The sequence below is a fragment of the Pavona decussata genome, unplaced genomic scaffold, assembly GCF_977016875.1.
Source record: "Pavona decussata unplaced genomic scaffold, jaPavDecu1.1 SCAFFOLD_11, whole genome shotgun sequence".
Lineage (NCBI taxonomy): Eukaryota > Metazoa > Cnidaria > Anthozoa > Scleractinia > Agariciidae > Pavona > Pavona decussata.
Genome location: NW_028145434.1, coordinates 949,508 through 972,252, shown reverse-complemented (window position 1 = coordinate 972,252; position 22,745 = coordinate 949,508). Strand labels below are relative to the sequence as shown.

Genomic DNA, 22,745 nt, shown 5'->3' with positions numbered 1-22,745 from the left:
AGGAATTGGTCGGCACCAAGAGGGAAAAGAGGCCTCTCTTGCCTGATCCGCAGGCCGCAGATGGCTTGAAAATGTGTTGAAACCGCTCATAACTTTAATTCTATAGACCACAAAGTTGTTCGGGGAAAGACTATTGGCATTTCATCAAGATCTAGCGCAGCTGTCGCAAATGAGATGCAGGTTGCCTACCTAATGATCATATGATCGTAACAAGTGCAAACTCTTGGGAGCGATCGGGACTGCTTGGAACTCTGTTGTCGGTTGACTGGGTATTCGCAACTGCAAGCGATTTTGTGTAAATTTGCATTTGTAAGAGACTATCTACAACCAATTAGAGCCCATCGAGAGCCGTATTTAGACAAAAGTTGTTTATGCCAGTAAGTATGACCGACAAATAAAAGCCATTCTTTGCCATGCTTTGAAATTCAGGGACGCTGGAATCGCAAAACAAACGACGAGAATCGTACAGCTAACATCGACTTGGTGAGTTTCTTTCCAACAAATGTTGATATTCTGTAGAAATTTAAAGATAGCCTTCGCATTATGAGGTTAAAAAATGAAAGAACAATCTACTATGTACATAACCGACCTAATTATTCACAATAATAATGTTCAGGGAATATTATTGAAATTAGAACCCGCATTAATGAACAATGCCAAAAGGAAAACATTTTCAACCTTCCTGTTGGATTAGTTACAAAGAGGCGAGAACATAAAAATGTTTGAAGCCCATCGTCTCTTCTTTATGCGGATCACTGATTTTCATTTGATTTTACATGGGCTCTCGACACTTCAAAAGAAAAGCGCTTTAAAAACCGTTCTCAAGGTATCAGTTATCCGCCCAAAGCGGGTTATTATTTAGACTGTTAGGAACATAAGCGAATACCGTCGCATGTGTGTCAGTTAGGCATGATTTCGGCTAACGAACTAAACACAACCACAAATACAACGGCAATCACATAGTCCATGCAAACACCGAAGAACTCACGAGCAAGCACAGGTATGAACTAGTTTTTATCGTCCTCTGTAAGCCGGTGTCGCAGAGAGTTTGTATGGAATCTTGCTTGCGCATATCCTTGCGCTTGTTGTTGCATCGCTAAAGAAAGTGACCAGGCCTATAGGAGTCGTGACCGGCATTCACAACATTACCAGCTAATAACAAAAAATTGTCCACAAACACACCGGATTTTCAGAATCGAAAGATAGGGGTCAAGATTAAGGTCAACAGGGATAGTGCTGTGTACGGGGAACTTAATTTCAGTCTGGCCATCTGCTTTTAAGAAGAGGAAAGTTTAACTTTCGCATTTCCTCCATATATGGTTTCACTACGGACCAATTAGCTGTACTATGGAGTAATAGTGCTTCCGCAGTTGCCTGTAGTCAACGCAACCGGTTCAGCTCCTGCAGTTGTGTTCTCTTTTTCGCCTGGCCGAGAACGTTTATGATCCTCTCTTGGTGCACATCCTTCGGTCTCTGTTAAGTCTCCTGTACGGTGGCCCTGGTATCGGTTTTCTCCTTCACTCCGTTTTTCTTCCTTGGTTTGCAAACTTGTTTAACGCTCCAGTAATGAATATGCTGGAAACGAACCCTTTAAAAGCAGTTTTAAATAATTCGCCGGGTTTTTGCTCCTTTAAAATTGCCCACTTTGGCCCTGTTCGCACTAAGACGAAAATTTGAGTTAGGCGTTTGAAAAAAAAATGAAAATTTTGTTATCACCAATTTTTTGTTTTCGTAATCCTGTTCGCACATGAAGATGCGAATTTTTTTTTAGTCAGAGATTTCAATTAGTAACTTGATTAATTTTCCATCAAGATGTCGTGACATGTCTGCCGGTGTCTGTTTTTTTGCGAAATTTGATGACCCAATGACGGATAGATGTCAAGGAAAAAAGGATTTTCTCGCCTGACAAAATTTTTACAGCCCCCAAAGCTAGTCGACGGAATCTTTGAAGTTTCATTGCGCTTGCAAAAATTTTGGTGGATGTAAAAAATCGTTCGCACTAGAAATGGCTTCGCGTTGACAGATTTTTTGGCAAATCAAACAAAATTTCGCGTAGTGCGAACTGGCCCTTTGAGACAACCTTTTATTGGGAAAAATATATATCTGAGCTGATTTTCCAGAAGGTGGCTACAGAAATTGACGTTTTTGTTACCTTTTCTTAAGATATTTATTTATTTTTTTTTTTTTAGCGTTTCTTATTGAATTTCACATCAGTAACTTAATAGATTACAATGGTCATTATCAAATATTTATAAAACCAAAATATTTTTCTACTACCCCCCCCCCCTCCCTCCCTGATTTGCTAACCTAGCCCCACTCTCTCTCAAATGTCTTCTAACCGCGCAACGATTTGGCTTTGAATTCGGCGCGCGCTCTGAGATCAGAACTAAGTCATTAGACCTAGCGTTTCGTTTGGCTTCTTAAAGCAAAGTTTTCCTGAGGACATCATTAAGTCTAGTGATGGGAGAAGTCTTACGAGTGCAGTTTCTGCCTCGTACTAATATGCTTGCTACCAATAGTCCTCTTTTAAGCTAAACGAGTAATTTTCAGTTACTCGGGCTTGGACTATTAAAGGCTTGTATATTGTGGGCTTTGCTTGAGGAGGTGACAGTCTTTGGCTTTAAAAAGTAGGTCTTAGGGATGAGTTCTTTTCGGGCAACGTGAAATTTTCGCGAATTGTTTACCCAGCCAAAGACTTAATATATTTTTGTGGTGGAAAAGGGCGCTAACCCTTCCCTTTTCAAATGTTGATTTCAACATCCGGGATATAAGCTGATATGGAAAACACTAGCAAGAATGGGCAAGGATTTTCTCTTCAAGAAGCGTGAGTTTGAAAAGCTTTTCTATTATTTTTCGCCGTTATAACTGTAGCGTTGTTAGGCTAGTCATCGATTAGTCGAGAAGTGCGATTTTGGTCGGATTTCCGGACTCAATGTCATAAATAATTTCCAGATGTTCGTTCGGCGTGATTCTCATTACGTCTTGAACTTATAATTAACACGGAAAATCAATTTAAAACGCTGTCTTGCCCCGATTAAGCCGATTCTTTTGTGGAAGGCTAGTCTTGAGCGCTTAACGACCGGGTTTTGGTTGAGATTTAAGATGCGTTGGCGCCGTTAATAATTACCAAGTGTTACACTTGTTTAGTCGGATCACAGGTCATGTTTCATTTCACTCGGATGTCAATGTCACGTATAACTCCAAAGAAAAGCCCCTCTTTTCTCTTGCATAGTATTTCCTGACCTTACTTTCTTGTGATGAACCGTAACTGGAGTATTGTTAATGACTAGCATATTCCTTCAGCTTAGAAAGTCTCAAAATGTGCTCAATTTCTGTAGCCACCTTTTTGAAAATCAGCTCAGATATATACACGACGATAAAAGCAAAAGCGACAATAGCTCTTCACCATCGTGGTCAATAACAAGTAGACATTTTAGAACTTTATTAAACACGGCTTACTTAGACAAAAGCTGTTTTATAGGCTGCTTGCATTCCTCCTTTTCTCTTAAGATCTGTCGAGTGTTAATCAATCCGTCGAGCGCGAGCTACAACAGGAGTATGTTCCAATCCCCCTCGTCCCATTTTTCGCTGCGTGTTTTACCACTACACAAAATTTGAGAGAGAAAAGGACTGCAAGCAGTCTAGCTGTTTTACGACGGTAAGCTCTCAGCATATCACGACCCACACATATATCAGTTGCCTGGAGCGCTACTGGAATGTATCTCCGTAAACACTAGACAACCTTGACAGTCTTGACGTTTTACTCCTTAGCTATCGTTTACCTTTACTTTGGATAAATAGTATTCTCGTGCAAACTACACGCCCTTTACATTAGCATATTATTAGGAAACCGTAAATTAAGTACATGTAGTGTAGATGATTAGTTGTTGTTTGAGTCTGTGGCGACTACCGCAAACTGAGGTTATTTAAAACTTTATAACTACTTTTCACCTGAAGGGCAAAGTAACGTTCTAACAACTGAATTTCCATTGATCGACGCGTCAACTGATCTTGTTTCAAACCAAGATATTAAAGAGGGGTAGTTTCTAAAGAAACTATGGTGCTGCGTCGGTGGGGAGTAGAAACAAACGTTTGGTTTATCAACAGAATTGATAAGGTACAGTTTGAACGCCATAAAGAGATTCGAGTATTGACTTCGAGCAATAGCCCTTCGTCAATTCGCTCTGACGAAGGACTGAACGCTCGAAACGTCAGTACTCGAATCTCTTTCTGGACCTTCCCGTGTTCAAATTACCTTATGAACAAACAATTACAAGTCTCAAACAGTTGCAAAAATGAAGTCAGTTTAAATGAAACGAGAATTGATTAACACTTCCAGAGTTAAACTTGGTTTATACACTATGTTCTATTAAGCGTTTGAGACTCAGGTGTTGAAGCCCTGCAGCGTGGTGATTTTTTGCTGAACCACCATTCACATATGCATGAAAGTCATTTAGCTTTTTGGTGGGGTTGCTGCTACTATTTCGATGTTTTGGTAACTTAAACGTTACTGGGAATGAAAGGGGTGAAGTCTTTATGGACTAATTTAATTCAAAGATAAACGAAATAGCGAATGGACATGTACAGGAGCGAGGAACTGAGGCATAATATCCGTGATACAGACTAGTAGGCATCCTTCAGTCTCGGGAGACAATGGTGTGCGTCCTGTTGGGTCAGTCTTACTGTTGAGAGCAGCGCCGGATATGGCTCAGCTGCAGTCCAATCCTAGCATGACAGTCTCTGCCACAATTGTTGCAAGCAAAGTTGGATGGCTGGTTTGCCTCCGCGGTTTGCTGTCTCTCTTTACGTTGTATCCGTTTGTTCTCCAGCTGGAGGTTCCTCATCTCCTCTCCACTCCTGACACCATCACGTACAGCAAGACGCCAGCCGTCTCTGTCATACTACCATTGTAACCTTGATACAATAATACAATAATATTACGTGATACAATGGTAGTATACTATCTGATTACGTTCAGTTGAGATACCAAACCTCCCTGTTAGGCTCGGAAATGGTCGGAAATGGTCGCGGGTTGAGCTCTGCTTCTTACGGCAAATGACCCTGGCTGTATTGGGTCGCAAATGACTCTCGGGTTCGAAAAACACACAATTTCATCTTCACGTTGGATAGTTTAGAAAAGCTGCATGATATTTCTCCACTGACATTAATGCTGGTTTATTTACATGTATTTGAGAAAACCAAGCATCTGTTTTCGAATTTACAATCACTGTACATGTAACAAACAACTGAAGAACTGCCGCCACCCTTCAGATTTATGTTATTGTGTTGCGGACTTAGCGTGAGGTCCGTTTTGAGAAAATATTGCTCGAGTTTTTTTCAGCACGTTTATGGACCTCGCCTTCGTCTCGGTCCATAAACTTGCAAAACAATTAAAAGGACGAGACCAATATTTTCCCAATTAAAGGGACTAAACAAGCTTCCCACTGTTGCTTTCAAGTCCGCGTAAAACTTGTTCAGTTATGCTCTTCCTCTGAATAAAATTCACCAGTCATTGCTCTCCTAGTAAAACTCCGACATAACGGCTCGAACAGTTCCTACTTCCAAAAGCTTAATTTTTGATTTAAAACATTTTTGCTTTGTTGTCAGTCAAAATTGAAATGCAAGCGGTCTATTTTAGCGGTCCATATATGAAAATTCAGACTGCACAGGGAGCCAATCAGAATGCTCTTTTTCAGCTACATAATAAAATGGCTATTCAAAAGCCAACTCTCGGTTTTCTTGAGTAGTTTGCGGTCTAACTTGAACAGTGATCATTTCCTCTGACCGTCCTAGGGCAGTCGTTATTGAAGTTAAGTGAATTGTGTTATTTTTCCTCAATTAAAGCCAATATTTATCGATTATATTTGAAAATAGAAAGTCAGTTCTTCTCGCTTCAAACCTACAGTCGCCCGAGGGAGTACTCCCCTAAAGCAAGCTATATAGGTATGTGCGGCGCCTAAGTGTATGTGTTTTGGCCATTTTGGTCTGAAATTGGTCTGAAAGTCTAAAAACGGGTTCGAGAAACCAGGTCTGAAAATGGGTACGGAAATAGAGACAGTGTTGAGAAGCAAGCCACGCACCTCGACCAAAAATTCTGAGGATTATCCCACCCCGAAGCTAGTGTAGTGCGCGTACGTGATCAAATCGTAAGCGAAACCAGCATTATCTAGAGTGGTAACTGGTTGTAACTGTGCATCACATACCCAATTTACATTATTTCAATAGGATTAACTGAAGGTCAGATCTCAGACTACATGTGACTGCGCACTGCATATGTGTGGGAAAGTTAAAACGTGACTTCGCTTCAGGCCATTGATCTTTATTTTATTCCTATTTCTGATACTTAAATAACAAAAGTAAACGGAGGGAAAAGCGCGAATGGACAGAATGCATTGATTGCATCAACTGCCAACAAAGGTTTTGAGACTGAAAGGTGCGCTTATAAAGACTACAAATACTGTTTCAAAAGAGCGTTTTCTGCCTGCAGTTCAGAACATTAATTTCATTCAAGAAGCGAGCGAGCAAAATATCTCTGTTAACGTCGTCTTGTAAAAGGATCTCGGCAGGTACAGATCACCGAGTCGCGGCGATCTGATCTTGGAAAATTTCAGTTAGTTTTTTTCTTCCAACGCATTACGTAACAAAGGAATTTTTCAGATTAACTTAGATGTATATCAGTGTGTGCAGGGAAAACTTCTCAAACTGATCGTGACAAAGACTTTGATCGATGCAGCCTTGTGAACGGTTCTATTTCAGTGTTGATCTTTCAGTCAAGTACCGTTTCTTGTGGGCATCAGTTATGGAGTTACTCATGTGCATCGGTGGTTCCCTTTCTCTTTTTTTAACTTCTGAATACAATGAATTGGTTGCTTGTATCTTAATACTTTCTTAAAATTACTACTAAAGTAACAATGATAATAATTACTACGCCTTTTGCATTATACAGCCATTCCATTTAATTATGTCGGGCTAAAGCTTAAGAGACAAAGGCAGGATGTGGTATATTGGGCAGTCAAAATATGTTTGAGTTTCGTGGTTGTTTACCCGATAGAAAATATTCGATTTATTAATTCTTTCATCCTCAATTCAAATATATTATTTTCATATAACTCACTTCCACAAAAATACTCCATTGACTATGTTTGCCCAAGCGTTTTCCTTTTTCAAGAACAAGGTAGTTATGTATCTTACATTCTTAAAAAATCGACGTCTTTAATACACGCCTGAACAAAACAAAAAAAAAACAGTCATCGATAATTGGACTGCGCGGATACTTTATTGAAGTGCATTAACTACAGAAAATTCAGTTTGCATCGCCTTCAAAAGATTTTAGCAGTCCTTATCATTTCTTAATGAGCTTACGTGCTTAAATCCTGGCTTTTAATAGCCATTTCAAGATATTTCCACACCAGACAGAAGAAAATGTATTATTCATGGTGCTACATCAGCATTCCGCCGAAATATACCTTGCTACAACGATGGTTCCAGAGTTCATATCACCCAGCAACACTAGGCAATTCTAGCTTGCTTGTTTGTCCACTGGTCTTCACTGATATGCTCGAACTCCTTTACTCATATGTTTTGGTTATTTTGTGGGCAACGGAATGTTGCGTAACACTTCAGGCTAACCTGGCAATGGAGTTTCTTGTCTGAAAATTGCAGTAGAATAAACTGCACTATCTCTTGCCTTTTGTCCTCAAAACACGGAGAAAAACCGATAACATCCGCATATACTTCAGTTTTAGGTGGAAGAGAAAGAAGCGAATAATTAAGAAATGCTTATGAAAACATTTCGCATGAGATTGGTCAACATAGCAAACAGATGTAACATTTTTGTGGGTTATTTTTTGTTTCACTGCCTGCTAAGTCATCAACGTGCGGATATTCAAGTGTGAATTCAGAATTTACGTCGATACACAGTGATCGTGTAGGTCGAAAATGGATTTTTTAATAATAAAGTCGGTATGTAGGCGTAAAATTAAAAGAAAAAAAAACAAACAAACAAAACAAAACAAAAACAAGTATACAAACGGACAGGCGAAGCGTAACATGATATGTTGATCGGACGACTTCCAGTGATTTGGCAAAAATGCGCTGTTGACGCGATGCAAATCTTATATAAAAAGAGAATGTTCTGTTCCCGTGAAAGAAAATTCTGCTTGCAAATTGAATTGGGATTTGTTAACTTAATTGGGACCAAAACACATTCGATTGTTGTAAAGTTGGAAACTTCATTATATTTGGTGTTAACCCCGGGGTGGTTCTTTAATTCAAGTACCACTTAGGGGGCGTCTGTTTGGTGCCATATCTATTGTGGGTCGTTTCTTTGTGTTGGACAGGAAACTGTTTTTGTTTTTCTTTTTCTTGTTTTATTTTGAATACGTATAATTATATGCTGTTCTTAATCATTTGCTCCACACAGAACGATAATCTCGTATCTTCCATGATACGTAAGATGAGATCAAGATACCACAGATGATTGCCTAGGTGGTTTCATTTCATCATTATCATCTTCTTCTTCTTCTGCTGCAAATGTCAAGATATGTTTTCAACCATTGCCATCCTCTGTACAGCTAATGTAATTCAATTTTTTTTGTTAATAACCGAGCCAAACTGGAAAATGATACATTTTCGTGCGCGTAGAGTGACAATTCTCTGGAAATTAGAAAACAAAAATTAAGAGAAGGCTAACAAACACGCACATACACATTGTGCCCCGTGTAAAATGGTACATTCAGCTTTTGTTTTGTCTTTTACACGAAACAGAAAAAAAATTATACAAGATATTTTAAACATCAACATTCCACTTAAATATACCGGCCGGCAAACTTTTAATTAGAAAAAGAAAACGCCGACGCAAAAGAAAAAAGAACAAAGAAAAATATCGATTTTCAAAGAGAAGCATTGAATTACAAATTGATATGTCTCTTTGTTCGTCTGGCTATTTTTTTTTCCATTACCCGTTAGCGAATCTGACATTTCGACTTCACTTGGTTCGTGAAAACCCCAGAGATGATAATTCCCTAGCAACACAGTATAGATGCAAGTGCTGATGTAAATACTAAGCGAGAGGTATTCAAGTGAACGTCGAATATAACTTTGCGTTTGCATTGCCTTGATTGATTAAAAGATTTGCGTCATTTTCTCCGCTAATTACGAATCAAACAAAAACCCAATCATTACATTGATCGCAGACGTATTCCCTCGCTTGACTTTAATTCCAAGTATTTGCTTCAAGTTCTGTTTAATCTATTCTCATATATAAGCTACAAAGCTTATCCCATCACTGCAGATGTTCTTCAATTACTTTTTTTTGATTAGTGAGAGTAGTTGCCTTGTTATTTTAGTTTTTTATATGCTGCTCAGTCGAAAACCGTGGGCTTCAACAGTACCGGGGGCATTGATGAGGTAATCTGACACCTTAATTTCCCACTGCGCAGACCAATAGTTTGTTCATTGAATTTACAGGCAGACAATCTCGACGACCATGCGAACCAATTACCTTATATGCAAAAATAAATGCCACTGATTCGAAATTTTGGGGGGAGCGTGCGTTTAGAAATGCCAGCCTTCAAACACCGGCTGTCGCAGTCGGCCGTAACAACACCCATAATTGGATATTAACTGTCGCGGCATTCTCAAAACGAGGGGTTCAACAGGCATAACAAAGTGCGTCATTCGGTAATTGTGTTCTTTGAAACGGTATTCTAACTATCTAGTACTTCGAACAGCAAAGCAGCGAGTTCAGGTAAGATGAAATAAGGCTAACGGATGATAACCAGAATTTATAAACATCCTTAAATCCTCGGTTAAATGTTTTCAGCTAGGATGCATTTCATTACGTTTAAGGATTGGATGATGATAAAGACTTCAACCGAGTTTAGCAATGCAATATTCGTGCAGGCCATATAATAGGCATAAGCCATAAATACTTGAGAATTTGAATCTGAAAAACTATTGAAAATAGCTTTTATAAAACTTTTTTCACTTGCAGCTCTTCTCGCGATGTTTCTGTTCGGAAAACTGACGCCCAAGCCGCCATTGCATTTACTCCTTTGGTTGGTACTTTTAGGAACGCGGGCCATTCAAGGTAAGGAATAATTTTTCACACATTTCCTCGTACAGTAGTTAAGCTTCCAGGAAAAGACTAGCGTGAAAAAATCAGCGCAATTTTGAAATATCAGCTGACTGTTCAAACTTCACTGGTGGGGCTAGAGGAGTGCTAATTCATTGTATAATCAGCTCAAACTTCATTGGAAGGGCTAAAGGGATTCCAAACTCGTTGTGCAATCTTCTCCCACTGGCCTAATTTGCCATTGGTTCTTAGCGATTGCATTTTTCTTCAGAGCAATTTGGATGTAAACTTCTTTGAAAAATCTCTAAACAAATTAGAGATTTTTAAAGCAGAGCGATAGTTGATTTGCTAGAACCGCTTCCACCAAAATAATTGGCGTCTGGAAGCATGATTGCTCTTTTCACAAGCAGTCGGGCTATGATCTGTTCACAAAAATAAAGTTTAAAAAAAGCAAGGTGTATATCTTTTAAAATCACAGTTCATGTTCAATTTAACCAATAAAGTTCGCGAGGTGTTTTTCTAGGAAAATATGTTTTTTGTGGTCAAACCATTCAACTAAGTGACCGCAATTCTCATAAAACAGTGTTTGTGATCTTTGTTTAAAATGTTGTGCCTATTGAGAAACAAAGGATCCCCATCACTGATTTTAGATAATAAACATTGACACAGGAGTGCCGTCGTCTGTTGTTCTGGGGTTTTAATTTAGCTTTCAGGGATGGGATTACTGGTTTTCGCATTAAATTAGAACGAATACTTTTTTCTTGGATCACGTTAACAAACATTTGCGCGAAATTTGAAAAAACAAACTTGAAACCGACACTCAAGTTGGCTATTTAGCCAGAGATAGCTTTACGTCAAACAACGGATTCCAAGTTGTTTGGTCAAAGAGGATTGCTTTATTCGATAATAACTTCATGTTAAAACCCATTTAAAGTTTTTTAACTGTGTTCATCCTACAATTTCTATAAGTGCATGTCAATTGGAAAGGAATTTTACGACAAATTTATGCCAAATTTACACAACAGATCATTGTATTTAGAGCATACTGTAAGGCACAGCTGATATTTTTAGGCTTGAAAATAGCCTCAGGCATAGAAATAAACCAGCATTAGAGTAAAAGTAAACCATTCTTTGAATGATTGTTTTTCAAGTGTCTCTAGGGAGTAATATTACATTCTACGCTAAGCGATTGGTTGAAAAGCGGCTCACTCCACTGCCTTTCAAAATTGGCATTAAAACCCAAAACTTGATCAAACATATTTTTTCATGTTTGTGCGGTGCGCTATCTCATGATTGATTACAACTAGACAGTGCGGAATACTTTGTTTTGGTTTTGCAATACTACAGTGAATACCACTCTGTAGTGATAACGATTACATTGTTAAGTCACGTACCAAAACAAAAACAAGTCTGAATGCCAAAGACTATTAAATTTGAAGGCGAAATGTTGTTTGTCTATTGCCGATCTTCCATCCGACGTTTTAGAGTCAAATGCAGATCTGATATGATTTACAACCAAGCAAAACGTAGAGTGCTAAGAAAGTAGCAAATAATCTTAAATTAAGAAGGCACACCAAAACAATGCCTTTGTAGAATTAACAATACGGTAAGATTTGCATCTTCTAAGCAAATGAAATAAAGAAAATATGTTTCAACTTTGCCGGTGCCTAATATACATATCAGTTTAAATTACATGAAACAGAACTTAACTTGTACACTTTTGATACAAATGGTCATAATATTGCACCTTGACTTCTTATATCATACCGAAGATCTCTACAGTTTCTACTTTCCCCAGCTCGTTCTTTCTTTCAAACTAATTCACTCAACAACGACCCAAGACATGATCAGAGTGTACCAGTGTACATTTCCCAGTAGCATTTCAGGATTAACCTGGATGCAATGTCACCATTTCTTTCATAAAAACGATTATTCCATAATTTTAAATAGAGAAATCATGCTATTATGTAAAACTATAAATGTTATTCTTGCAGAGTCCGATGCAGATCCAAACATCCTGTTTGCGAATGTCGACAGTATTAGATACATAGCCATTGACAACTTTTCAGAACAGGGAGTGGTGGTATCTGGTCTGACCGATGCGAGGACTTTGGCCCTATATTTGAGAGAGGGATGGCTATTCTGGAGCGAGTATGGCAATCCTTCAAGTATCAGCAGATTGCGCCTCACAGATGGGTCGACTAAAGAAGTTATCTTGACCGGTTTGGGCGAAGTAGATGGCATGGCCATTGAATGGGAGACCGGTCTTATCTATTGGACGGATTACATGCACGAGACAGTTGAGGTTGCTCGCATTGATGGATCTCACAGAAAGACTCTCATCTGGGAAAATATTGCTAATCCCAGGGCAATTGTTGTGGATGCTCGCAATGGGTAAGTAGTGCTGTTTACACATGATTACACTTAACCAATTTAAATAAAACAAATATTGCAACCACAAACAGTGCAAGATAGACGATAAAAACAGAAAATTACAAAGAAGGAAAATCCTTCTCCCGTTGAAGGTATTTTGACTTGCAGCTGTGAAGTAGCACCCCGCTGTGGGTCTCGAATAAGAAGGAAATTAAAACTGTAAATGGATGGATAAATGAATTGTTTTTCTTGGGGCAAAATTGTTCTAAGCCGAGGAAGGCTGAGCCATGCACCATTGCATGGTAAAGAGGTTGGGAGTTTTCCTCTTATACAGCTCAAATTCATAACCCAAAATTATCAGTACACGAATCAAAAGATCAAGATGGTGGTTGTTATAAATTTTACTATCGGTTTTTGTATATCATTCTACTCAGTCGGCAGCTAAGAGAAACAGTTTCTGAGTATATAGAATTGAAATGTTCTTAGGAAGATCAACGTATTATTGCTTTTTACAGCTAATCGACGGTCTTGAGAGCCCCCTCACCTTTGATAAAATTTATTCACATATTATAAATTAATTCACTTTTCAGCTACATGTACTGGTCGGAACGAGGATGGGACTTCCCTAAGATTGAACGGGCCACCCTTGCCGGAACAGAAAGAAGAGTCCTAGTGGATGGTTATCAGGAATTTTACGTCCAACTTCTTATAAACTCATTGGTGATAGACTTTAGATCTGATCTGCTGTATTGGGTTGATGCTTCCACTGATGTAATTGAACATATCAATCTCAATAACTCTGAAAGGACGCAAGTCAGACTTTTCTCGAGTGTGAATCTGTATTCCTTCAGCCTGGCGTTGCATGAAGACATGTTGTACGCGAGTGATCTTTACAGCGGAAGCATCGAAAGGGTTAATGTCACTACAAACGAGCATTACAGAAACATGGGATGGTTGACCAACAAGAGGCCCTATGGTATTGCTCTGAATGATTCTTCGAGGGAACCTCCAGGTAAGTTTAAGTTGTTACTCTGTTACACACGATTCTGGTGCAACCGCACTTTGTTTGAATGAGGTCTTGGAAAGGAAAGGGGAGAAATAGACACATGTAGCATGATTCGAAAGGGCAAATACTGAAGCGAAATCCAAATGAATTAACTGGCCGAGATTTGAAGTAGAAAAGAAAGGAAGAGAGTGATTAACAAAGAAAGGAAGAAGAACAGTTTTATTTTATGTCACCTTTAAAATCATTGCTGTTAATTGGTAATGCACCTTTTTCCAACTACAGGAATGATAGACTGCAAAACTAATATGAATTGTAGCCAGTTATGTCTGTTGACTCCAAACGGTGGAATATGCGCATGCTCCAACGGCTATGAATTGTTACCAGACAACACAACCTGCAACGGTACGTATTCGTGATTCACCCGTCAATTTATATGGTTCTTGTTTTAATCCGGGGGTGGGGGGCATGATATAGTGGAGGCTTTACCCGAAAGGGGTGCCTTTTTCATCGTCGTTGTATGCTTAAGGCTAGCACTAAATCTTAGAAGTTTAAAGGGTCGCAAAACTGAACAGGATCGTGAAACGAAAAGGTATTAATTAAAGGGGCACTGTCACGGAGATTTTGCTGTGTTTTGATCAAAGCTACTCAAATATTTAACATAGAACCTTTTCTCTAACATGAAATTGTTGTTAGAGCACCGGGAGGAAAATATCATCTCGTTTCCCCAATGAAGAAAAACTATGCATACCTTTTTTTTTTGCAATTTCTCCAAAATACGCAGGAAGAACTTGAAAAAATTAGCCATTTTGTTCAAGTTATTATCTATTTCCATCTAAGCCATCCGCAGCAAAAGATTATAAAAACTTGCTTGCGTATACTCGTAGGATAATTGTTAACATTACTGAACCATTATTTTAAAATTTCCCTCAATACAATTGTGTTTTTTCGTTATTTAAAGGGACACTAAATATCATGACACTGCCCATTTAAACAGAAGTATTAGGATTGCACAAACTGAGTATAAATTTCTGGCCAAACCAAAAAAAAAAAGGAACGAATGGCGTAGGGGATATTGGTCTGCATTTGCCTTATCTTTGAGGAATAAGAAGGAGTAAAAATTTTTGGGTGCATTATGTATGTCAAAGGGGTACCTTTTTGGTGAAGATATAAGGTATGGGATGTGGAAAGGTAGAGGTTGAACCTCCGAACGGAGTCTAGCGACGTGAAAATGTATTGATTGCCGCCCCCCTCCCCCTCTCCCCACCCCTACGAGCATTATTTGCTCGAAGTGTTTCTTGTGTGTGACAAATGTCTGATCGCGTATGGTGACTGGTGAGTGTGAAAGCATGCTAACTTATCGGTAACTTTAAGTGATGTCACCATTGACCATTGGATTCTATGCTTGGAGTTCACATGTTTTCGTAACGTGTAACTAACAAAAACTACTACTGATGTGACCTTTATATTGATACCCATACCTTTTTTTAATTTTTATAGCTTCGGCACCTACTACAGCACCACCTGTTCGAGGTATGTTTCAAAATTCGTTGTTTTCCTTTTGAAGTAAAAAACTCAGCGTCAATACAGTGAACATGAAAATTTAGGGCAGGTTTAAGTATATTTATCTTTGGCGTGTCTTTCAATATCGACAGAGCGAAAATATTGATTAATTTTTTTTTTTACGTACTTAAGGGATCGAAATCCGTCTTATGGATGGCTCTACACAGTCTGGTGTGAGAGGACGTGTGGAAGTCAGACTCACTGGAAGTAGTGAATGGGGAACTGTTTGCGATGATCATTTTGACCTTCGAGATGCCAAAGTTGTCTGCCGAATGCTTAATCACACTGCGGCTGATAGAGTGTTCCGGCCTGCGTCTGAGTATGGCGTAGTCAGTGATAATATAAGCATATGGCTTGACAACTTAAAGTGCCGAGGAACTGAGAGTTCATTGATGGAGTGTAGACACCGAGGATGGGGTATGAACAATTGTGGCCACTATGAAGATGTGGGCGTTGTATGCAAAAACGATTCTATTCCCAATGCAGCTCCAAATGGTAAGTTATTTCATTGTGCATACTGCAAGCCTGTCTTTGGATATATGTGGCACATTCGATTGTGGATTGTATTGGTCATCTACCCGTCTGTATTATGAAAGATAATTTCTGTTAAATCGTTTGCTTCCAAATGGAATTAGTTTCCGTAGTTGAAATAGTGGTTCGACGGAAGAAAAGTCCTCTTCTTTAGCCTGACCTGATCATGAATCATGTCCAAACCAACCTGCTTACCACTTTGCGTAAACAGTTCGCTTCTCTGGATGGGTGGTGATACAAACATCAGCTAGTTGCACGGCAGATCTGAAGATCGTAGTTCGAGGCCAAGCCTTTGCATTGCCATCGTTCCACATTGTACCTTCACCCAGGAGCATAAATGGGATTACCCCAGCGGTATATGTTCGGGGAACCCACCACGTTATTTTTTTACATTTCTCTTTTTCTTCTATAATCTTTTTTTATTGTTTTTCTTCAGCTACATCTCCAACAGTAGGACCGCCAGCAAGTAAGGGCTTCCTAATCAGTAACTAATCCTCTGTCGTAATTTTCCAAGTATTAGTCCTTTTAATCAGATGCTATGATACTAGATAGTAAAAAAATATTTATTAACTTGAGGGATGGCAGAAGAAAATGGAGAACATAAGATGATTTCACCCGCCGAGTCAAGCAAGTGCCAAAAAAGGCCTGTCTGCTTTCATAGGCTAGATGATGATGGTTTGGAAGTCTAGATATCTAAATTTATAAAATAAATATATATATATATATATATCCCTGCAAGATATAACTTGTAATGCGGCGTTCTCTAATACTCACTTACAGATATCTCTGTGAGGTTGTCGAGTGGTACTGCAGGGAACAACGGTCGCGTAGAAGTCTTCTACAATGGTACGTGGGGTACAATTTGCGACAATGATTGGGACATACAAGATGCACATGTGGCTTGTAAGATGGCTGGTTTTGAGGGTGCTTGGTCAAGCCAGTGTTGCGGATTTTATGGATATGGTTGGGGCAAAGAGATTTGGATGGATAACCTCCATTGCTCTGGAAACGAAACTTCCCTGGCGGAATGTGCACATGGCGGATGGGGAAACCACGGGGATGTATGCAGTCATTACAACGATGTTGGAGTATACTGTATACCAAAGCCAATCGTGATTCCAGGTATGAAAAAATGATTACATTATTGAGCTCTTTCCTGTAAACTAGTGACCGTCTATTTTGATCGGGAAAAAAAGTTGATCAATTACAGCACCGTCAAAACGGCATTAGTATTAGAAGTGGATCTGATTATCGAAGACAAGTAATGCTCTTAAAGATTGATTTGTAAAAATATTCAAAATAAGTATAATACCTTCATTTTAATGTGAGTACTTGCTCCGAGCAAGCATCTGACACAATTGCGGTCACCTAAGTTAGCAATCCTAACTTATCGATCCTAAAATGACAGTTGTAATAGTTTAAATAGCAAAACATTGCTAAGCTGATAAACACTGCATTGGTTAGTCCCACAGCAATCAAAGATATTGAAATACTGAAAAATACTGCCCTCCGTCCACACAATATTACAGTTCCAAGACTCACCAAAAAATTTTACAGACCGAGTGGGTCCCGCGCCATCTTTGAACGTTGATACCGTTTAATCGATCTGGTGTTACCAGGTAGATGATTCCACGACGTAGCTGCTAGATCTGGTATGGAATACTTTTAAACCAAGCTTGGTTGTCTTTCCTGAGGGAATGCTCAGTTTTCTTTAAATAATACGAAATAGTGAATGGATGTTGCTGAAAAGGCTATCATACCCGTGGTATCATCAGTTCATTTATTAGCCCTGAAAGGCAATATTTCACACGGAATTTGCACCTTCCAATTTCATTTTCATAGTTCTAACACTTTCGAGTCTATGGAGTTGGTATTAGGTACTGAAGTAAGACTGTTCAGACCGGATTAGTGTTAAGATCAACAGTAAAATACGTTTTTAAGTTTTTTGAGTTGTTGGAACTGTCCTAATAATTTGAAACAGAAATATACAACAGAAATCCGTCAACAATTGCCAGCTGTGCGTGCAATTGCAACTTAGTTTCTTATTTACTGCTTTCTTAACACCAGGTACTACCATTCGCCTTTCGGACGGAACAAGCGAGAATGAGGGCAGGGTGGAGATTTTCCATGTAGGGGAACGTGCAGGCGAAACAGTAGGTGAATGGGGCACAATCTGTGACGATCAGTGGGACTTTAAGGAGGCCACCGTGATCTGCCGCATGCTTAACTACAGTGGTGCTATTGCTGCCCCTCTCTACGGTGCCTACGGAGAAGGTTCTGGAATTATCTGGCTTGACAGCGTAGATTGTGTGGGGAATGAGTCCAGCATTGAAGACTGCCCGCATGGTGGATGGGGAAATCATGACTGTTCTCATCAGGAAGATGCTGGTGTCATTTGCCTTACAAACCATAGCGCTTTACCAGCTTACGGTATGCGTTGTATTGAGCCATCAAAGATTTAGCTTTTATGCTTGTACACTGGTAAAGGTTGAAGGCTGTTTTCAATAGAGCATTTTAAAAAGACTTTTTTAGGTCAATCATGCTTCCGTTTTGTCCCTTCCGTTTTGGAAGAGATAGTGGAGGGATACACAATACCATACATAAGTTCAAAGAGCATTTATGTACTGTTTTTGTGTTAGCTGGATAGCCTGTGTGCTGTTTGCAATTGCCTAATCATGATCTTTGCTGAACGAGTTACATGTATGATCACTTTCTATGGTGACAATATAATCTGCTGAAAACAGCCCTAATTTTAGTTTATAAGTGATTATAACTCAAAACCGATCTCGGTGATACCTATTTTTTGCTATTGAATTGTGATTAGAATGTTAAGGCACAACGTTTTGCAAAGTTTTAAAATAAGTAGACAGGGGTTAAGAGTCATCCAGAGTTTTTCTAAAATTTAAGGTAGCTCTGAACCCGTTAAAACAACGATTTTAGTTAAAGTGAAATCACCGAGTTCGTTTTTTAATTATAATCACTTAAAGCATGGCTTGTTTACCAGTGTTTAGCCATTTTTTTGGTATCATTATTCTAGTATTAACTGATAAAGAGAGGTAGAAATGATCCATAAAACTATAAGTGCTGCAAATTGTTGGAAACTGTTGTGCACCACCTTAGACGAGGCTGCATTCAATAGGCAGCCATCCTCTCTCTTGGAAACTGTTCTGCGTGTATTTCAACTACGAGCGACCTCACAGCCTGCGCTTTTTCTTGTTAGTTGACGATGTCACTAGAAAGAAACCTTTCAAAGATTGCTCCCATCCCATATATCACAAACTTAACTGTTGACACTCTTACAATCAAACTATTTACTGTGATGGATCAGAGAATTAACTCTGTAGTGTACAAATTAATTTCGTAGTGCTAAGTGAACCCATAAATTTCTCACTTAGCTTTAGCCACCGGAAAAAAGTACCAGTTGATCACCGTTAATCTACTGATTCATCATTTGTCGTTATTTCTAACGGCAGAACATTCCCCTACACTTGTTCACTATGTTGCTTTTTCTATTTTGTTATCAACAGATTCTAACAGGAGCCTGCTTTTTACAGAGTTAAGGAGAAATGTTTTGTATCAAGTTGACTTGGAAACAAATCCCCAACGTGCAGCTCCTCTTCCTATTCATCATAACCGAGGCCTCACTGCGGTAGGCTTTGATCCTGTTGATAGACTAATTTATTATGCCGAAAGCTACCCTGGGTTAATAAGAAGATCTTTTTTGAATGGAACCGCGGATGAGGTCATTATCAATGGTGTATACTACGCCAATCGACTAGCGATTGACTTTATCAATCGTAACATCTACTTCACGGACACTTCTAGGAACAGGATCGATGTTGCTGCCTTGAGTGGGATGCACCGCGCGATGTTGATTACCACGCAGAAGCCGGAAGGTATAGCGCTGGACCTCGAAAACGGGTTAGTATTTTGTGTTTGCCATGAACCGAGTGGCCAAAGATCTAGTGAATGTACGGAACACCCCCTGTGTTGCATCTTTTGAATTCGGAAAAATTTCAATCGTTAACGAGTTGAATGATTTAGCAGGGAATCAAATAGCTAGCTATGTTGTGAGCGAAACCTTACCACGAACGATATCTCGTGGAAGTACAGTGTTTTCAATTATGTGGGATGAAAATGAATCTATGTGGTAAATTGGATGGTTATTTAACGCAAGGGGAAATGTCACTTTGACTAAGATTTTCCTAGGTAAGGAAGTCTAGAGACTTGAGAAACTGGAATACTACCAGTATTTAAAAGTATGTACCACGCCATCTTCATGACTTCTAGCTCGCTAATAATTACAGACATTGAAAGAATTCTGTATTATTCTGTCAAAGGAAAATTTCTCATAATCCAAGATTATGGGGCAGCTGTTCAGTACTAAATGCGGAAGAAATCGTATTTTACCTACTGACACTTCAAAAGAGAGATTTTGGATATAAACCTTCAATGCTTTAATGCGCTTGTTGTTCTGGAGAAGACCTGCGCCCCCTACCCCTCTCCCCCTAAGGTTGGTTCCAGTCCAATAGAAACTGTGTAAATGACATTAAGCCTAATGACATCGTTCAAAATATAGCTTAACCCTATCTAGAAGGGGATTTTTTTCATCTTCTTATGTGGCCCCTCTGGACACTTGGATGATGGATTGTACGTCCAAGTATGTTTCTTTTGCGGTCCGCCTCCAGTATCGATGACGTCACGACTTCCTACTGACGGCCGGCCACCTTGGATCCGCCATCTGGGTTTTTAATGTTACCCGGTACCTTCAGAGGTGTCTTCAGAGGTGTCTTCAGAGGTGTCTCGCGTCCAAGCGATGTAGCACGTCAGGTTTAAACTGTAGATACCTGAACCCTTATATCAAATTAAAGCTTATAGAGCTGACTATCCAACTGAACCAAGAATTTTGAAATAAAATGATTGCCGAATTTTTAGCGCTATTTTCTCGAATAAATTTTTTTCACTTGGAGGAGCCACTTCAAAGAGCTAAAACTCAAAAGGAATTTGTTCGTTTGCCTTCAAATTTGGACAGTAGCTAGTTTAACATATAAACAACAAAAACGTGTCTGCGAATTTTTTCTTTCGAAATATGTTTTCTCCGAGAGCGATTTTTGTACGATTACTCCACATTTTTTTCATCCTATTTCGAAAATGCTCTATAACGTTTCACTGGAATTGAATATGGCAAAACGTAGACACGTTTTTTTAACGCTTTGGGTCCGGAAACTGAGGAGCAAATTAAATTAGCAAAAAACAAAATTTACTTTGACTTGTAGCTTTAAAAAGTGATTCGGACGCTCGCAATTAGAGGTTGTGAAAAATTCGACAATTCATTTTATTTCAAAATTGTTGGTATGGTTTGATTGTCAGCTCTATAAGCTTTAATTTGATATAGGTTTTCAGGTATCTACAGTTTAAACTGGACGCGCTACATCGCTTAAACGCAAGACACCTCTGAAGGTATCGGGTAACCTTAAATTTCCCCAAAACTTAAAAAAAAAAACACAAAAATTGACCAAAAAGTAATTGATTAAAGCGGACAGAAGATCACTAAAATGATCTAAAAACATGAAAATCTATTGCAAGAAAGTTTGTTTTTGTTCACAAAGAACAGCAACATTCCTATTTCTGAAAAACTGCCTGTCAAAATCTGGTTGTCATGCCGACCACCATTTCATTTGACACTGATCTATCACACCAATTTATTCTAAAAAATCACGAAGTTTTGCGGTGTTTGCCCAAACATTGATAAAAACCTTTATAAATTTTGAAAGTCGGCGCGGGCAGAATTCCCCTCCTCGGTCTACATAGAGGAAATTCTTTCAAAGGAATACAATTTTCACCATAGCTTCCCTTTACCAACAGCTACGTTTATTGGACAAGCAATGGATATACAGCGCGCATAGAACGAGCTGATATGGATGGCGCAAATCAACTTGTCATCCTGGAATTGCCGATAGGCTCATATCTAAGTGGACTGACTGTTCATCATTACGCTGCCAATCAGACTCGTTTGTACTTTACAGATAGAATAGCTCAGGAAGTCTATTACATTGAAGTGGGAAGCAACTATAGTATACCATTTATTTCTTATGAAGTAATTGATCCGATAGACTTAGCCATACTCGGAAATAAACTGTACTTGACGGATGACGGGGGGCAGGGCGAATGGGATGGTGGAGTGTATAGTGCCCTGCTCGGAGGACCGGGTAATGTTTCCAAAGTCATCGACTTGATAGACAACGCCTGGGGCATAGAATCGTATGACATGGACTCCATTGATTTTTCCGGTAAGTGTTCTCTAACATAGAATTAGTAAAGAAGCCCCTTGCAATTGATCAGCGCCCTCTAGACATAATACACGGAAAGCAAGGAAGCGTTTTATATGCGATTTTTAAACGCCAAGAAATGGGTTGGACTAACGAGGCCGGAGGCGCCGCCGAGTTACCGTAACCAATTTTCTTGAGAAAATCAAAACAAAAGTTTATGATAATTAAGATCAATTTTCAAAACCTTTACGGTATTGATTTCCTTTGTTTTTGTTTATGAATTATTAAATGGCTTTCAGACTGTTGAAAGTATAGACGGAACCAGAAAATCCAAATTATACTGAGTTGTAAATCCCAAGTATCACAGCTATCATTTCGGTAAAACCGAGATCACTTAACCTCTAAATGTAAATGACTTACATAATACATGGTAATGAAGTCCAGTTAGTCCTTTGGCTGTGTTTGAGACATTGCACATTATATACAAAACAATATACAATATACCCTCGTATTCTAACCTGTGTTTGATTCATAAGCTGACTAGCACTACAATTTATTTTAATGTTTTTTGGTTTCTTCATGGTTCTTCTACGGATTTGCAACAAGGTTTAACTTTTTTGTTTCATTTCATGTTTCACAGGGGCTCGTAGGTGTGTCTACCAGTGCAGTCATCTATGTCTGAATGCACCTTCTGGACCTCACTGCGCATGCCCAAATGATATGCGACTGATAAACGACACCACATGTAAGGAACAAAATTGGCAGTTTTGCCGTTTGTTTATAACAAACTGCCCTATGGCATTTTCGAAATCTCTTAGTAAAATGAAATGAAATCAAGACAAGCACATTTAATTTTAAAGACATGTTTCGGCAGTTTAAACCATGTTTGGCGTGAAGTACCCTATCCGGAAAGAATCTCGTCGCGTGTGCA

At 39.0% G+C, this 22,745-nt stretch overlaps 1 protein-coding gene across 2 annotated transcripts in view; it reads left to right on the top strand.

Annotated features, from left to right (window-relative positions):
• Positions 1-359: 359 nt before the first annotated feature.
• The window catches only part of LOC146488091 (uncharacterized), a 70,181-nt gene continuing 47,795 nt past the window's right edge, over positions 360-22,745 (top strand). Inside the window, exons 1-13 of one of the 2 annotated variants that reach the window (XM_085121114.1) lie at positions 360-483; positions 9,995-10,090; positions 12,070-12,469; positions 13,039-13,460; positions 13,737-13,856; positions 14,952-14,984; positions 15,147-15,509; positions 15,982-16,011; positions 16,326-16,667; positions 17,613-17,975; positions 19,073-19,466; positions 21,411-21,835; positions 22,455-22,559. In XM_085121114.1, the coding sequence (XP_084977240.1) occupies positions 10,006-10,090; positions 12,070-12,469; positions 13,039-13,460; positions 13,737-13,856; positions 14,952-14,984; positions 15,147-15,509; positions 15,982-16,011; positions 16,326-16,667; positions 17,613-17,975; positions 19,073-19,466; positions 21,411-21,835; positions 22,455-22,559 (3,082 nt within the window). In that variant the 5' untranslated portion in view covers positions 360-483; positions 9,995-10,005. Of the gene's footprint in view, positions 484-9,608; positions 9,749-9,994; positions 10,091-12,069; positions 12,470-13,038; positions 13,461-13,736; positions 13,857-14,951; positions 14,985-15,146; positions 15,510-15,981; positions 16,012-16,325; positions 16,668-17,612; positions 17,976-19,072; positions 19,467-21,410; positions 21,836-22,454; positions 22,560-22,745 lie in introns of those variants that run through there. The other variant, XM_085121110.1, reaches the window with a different exon arrangement.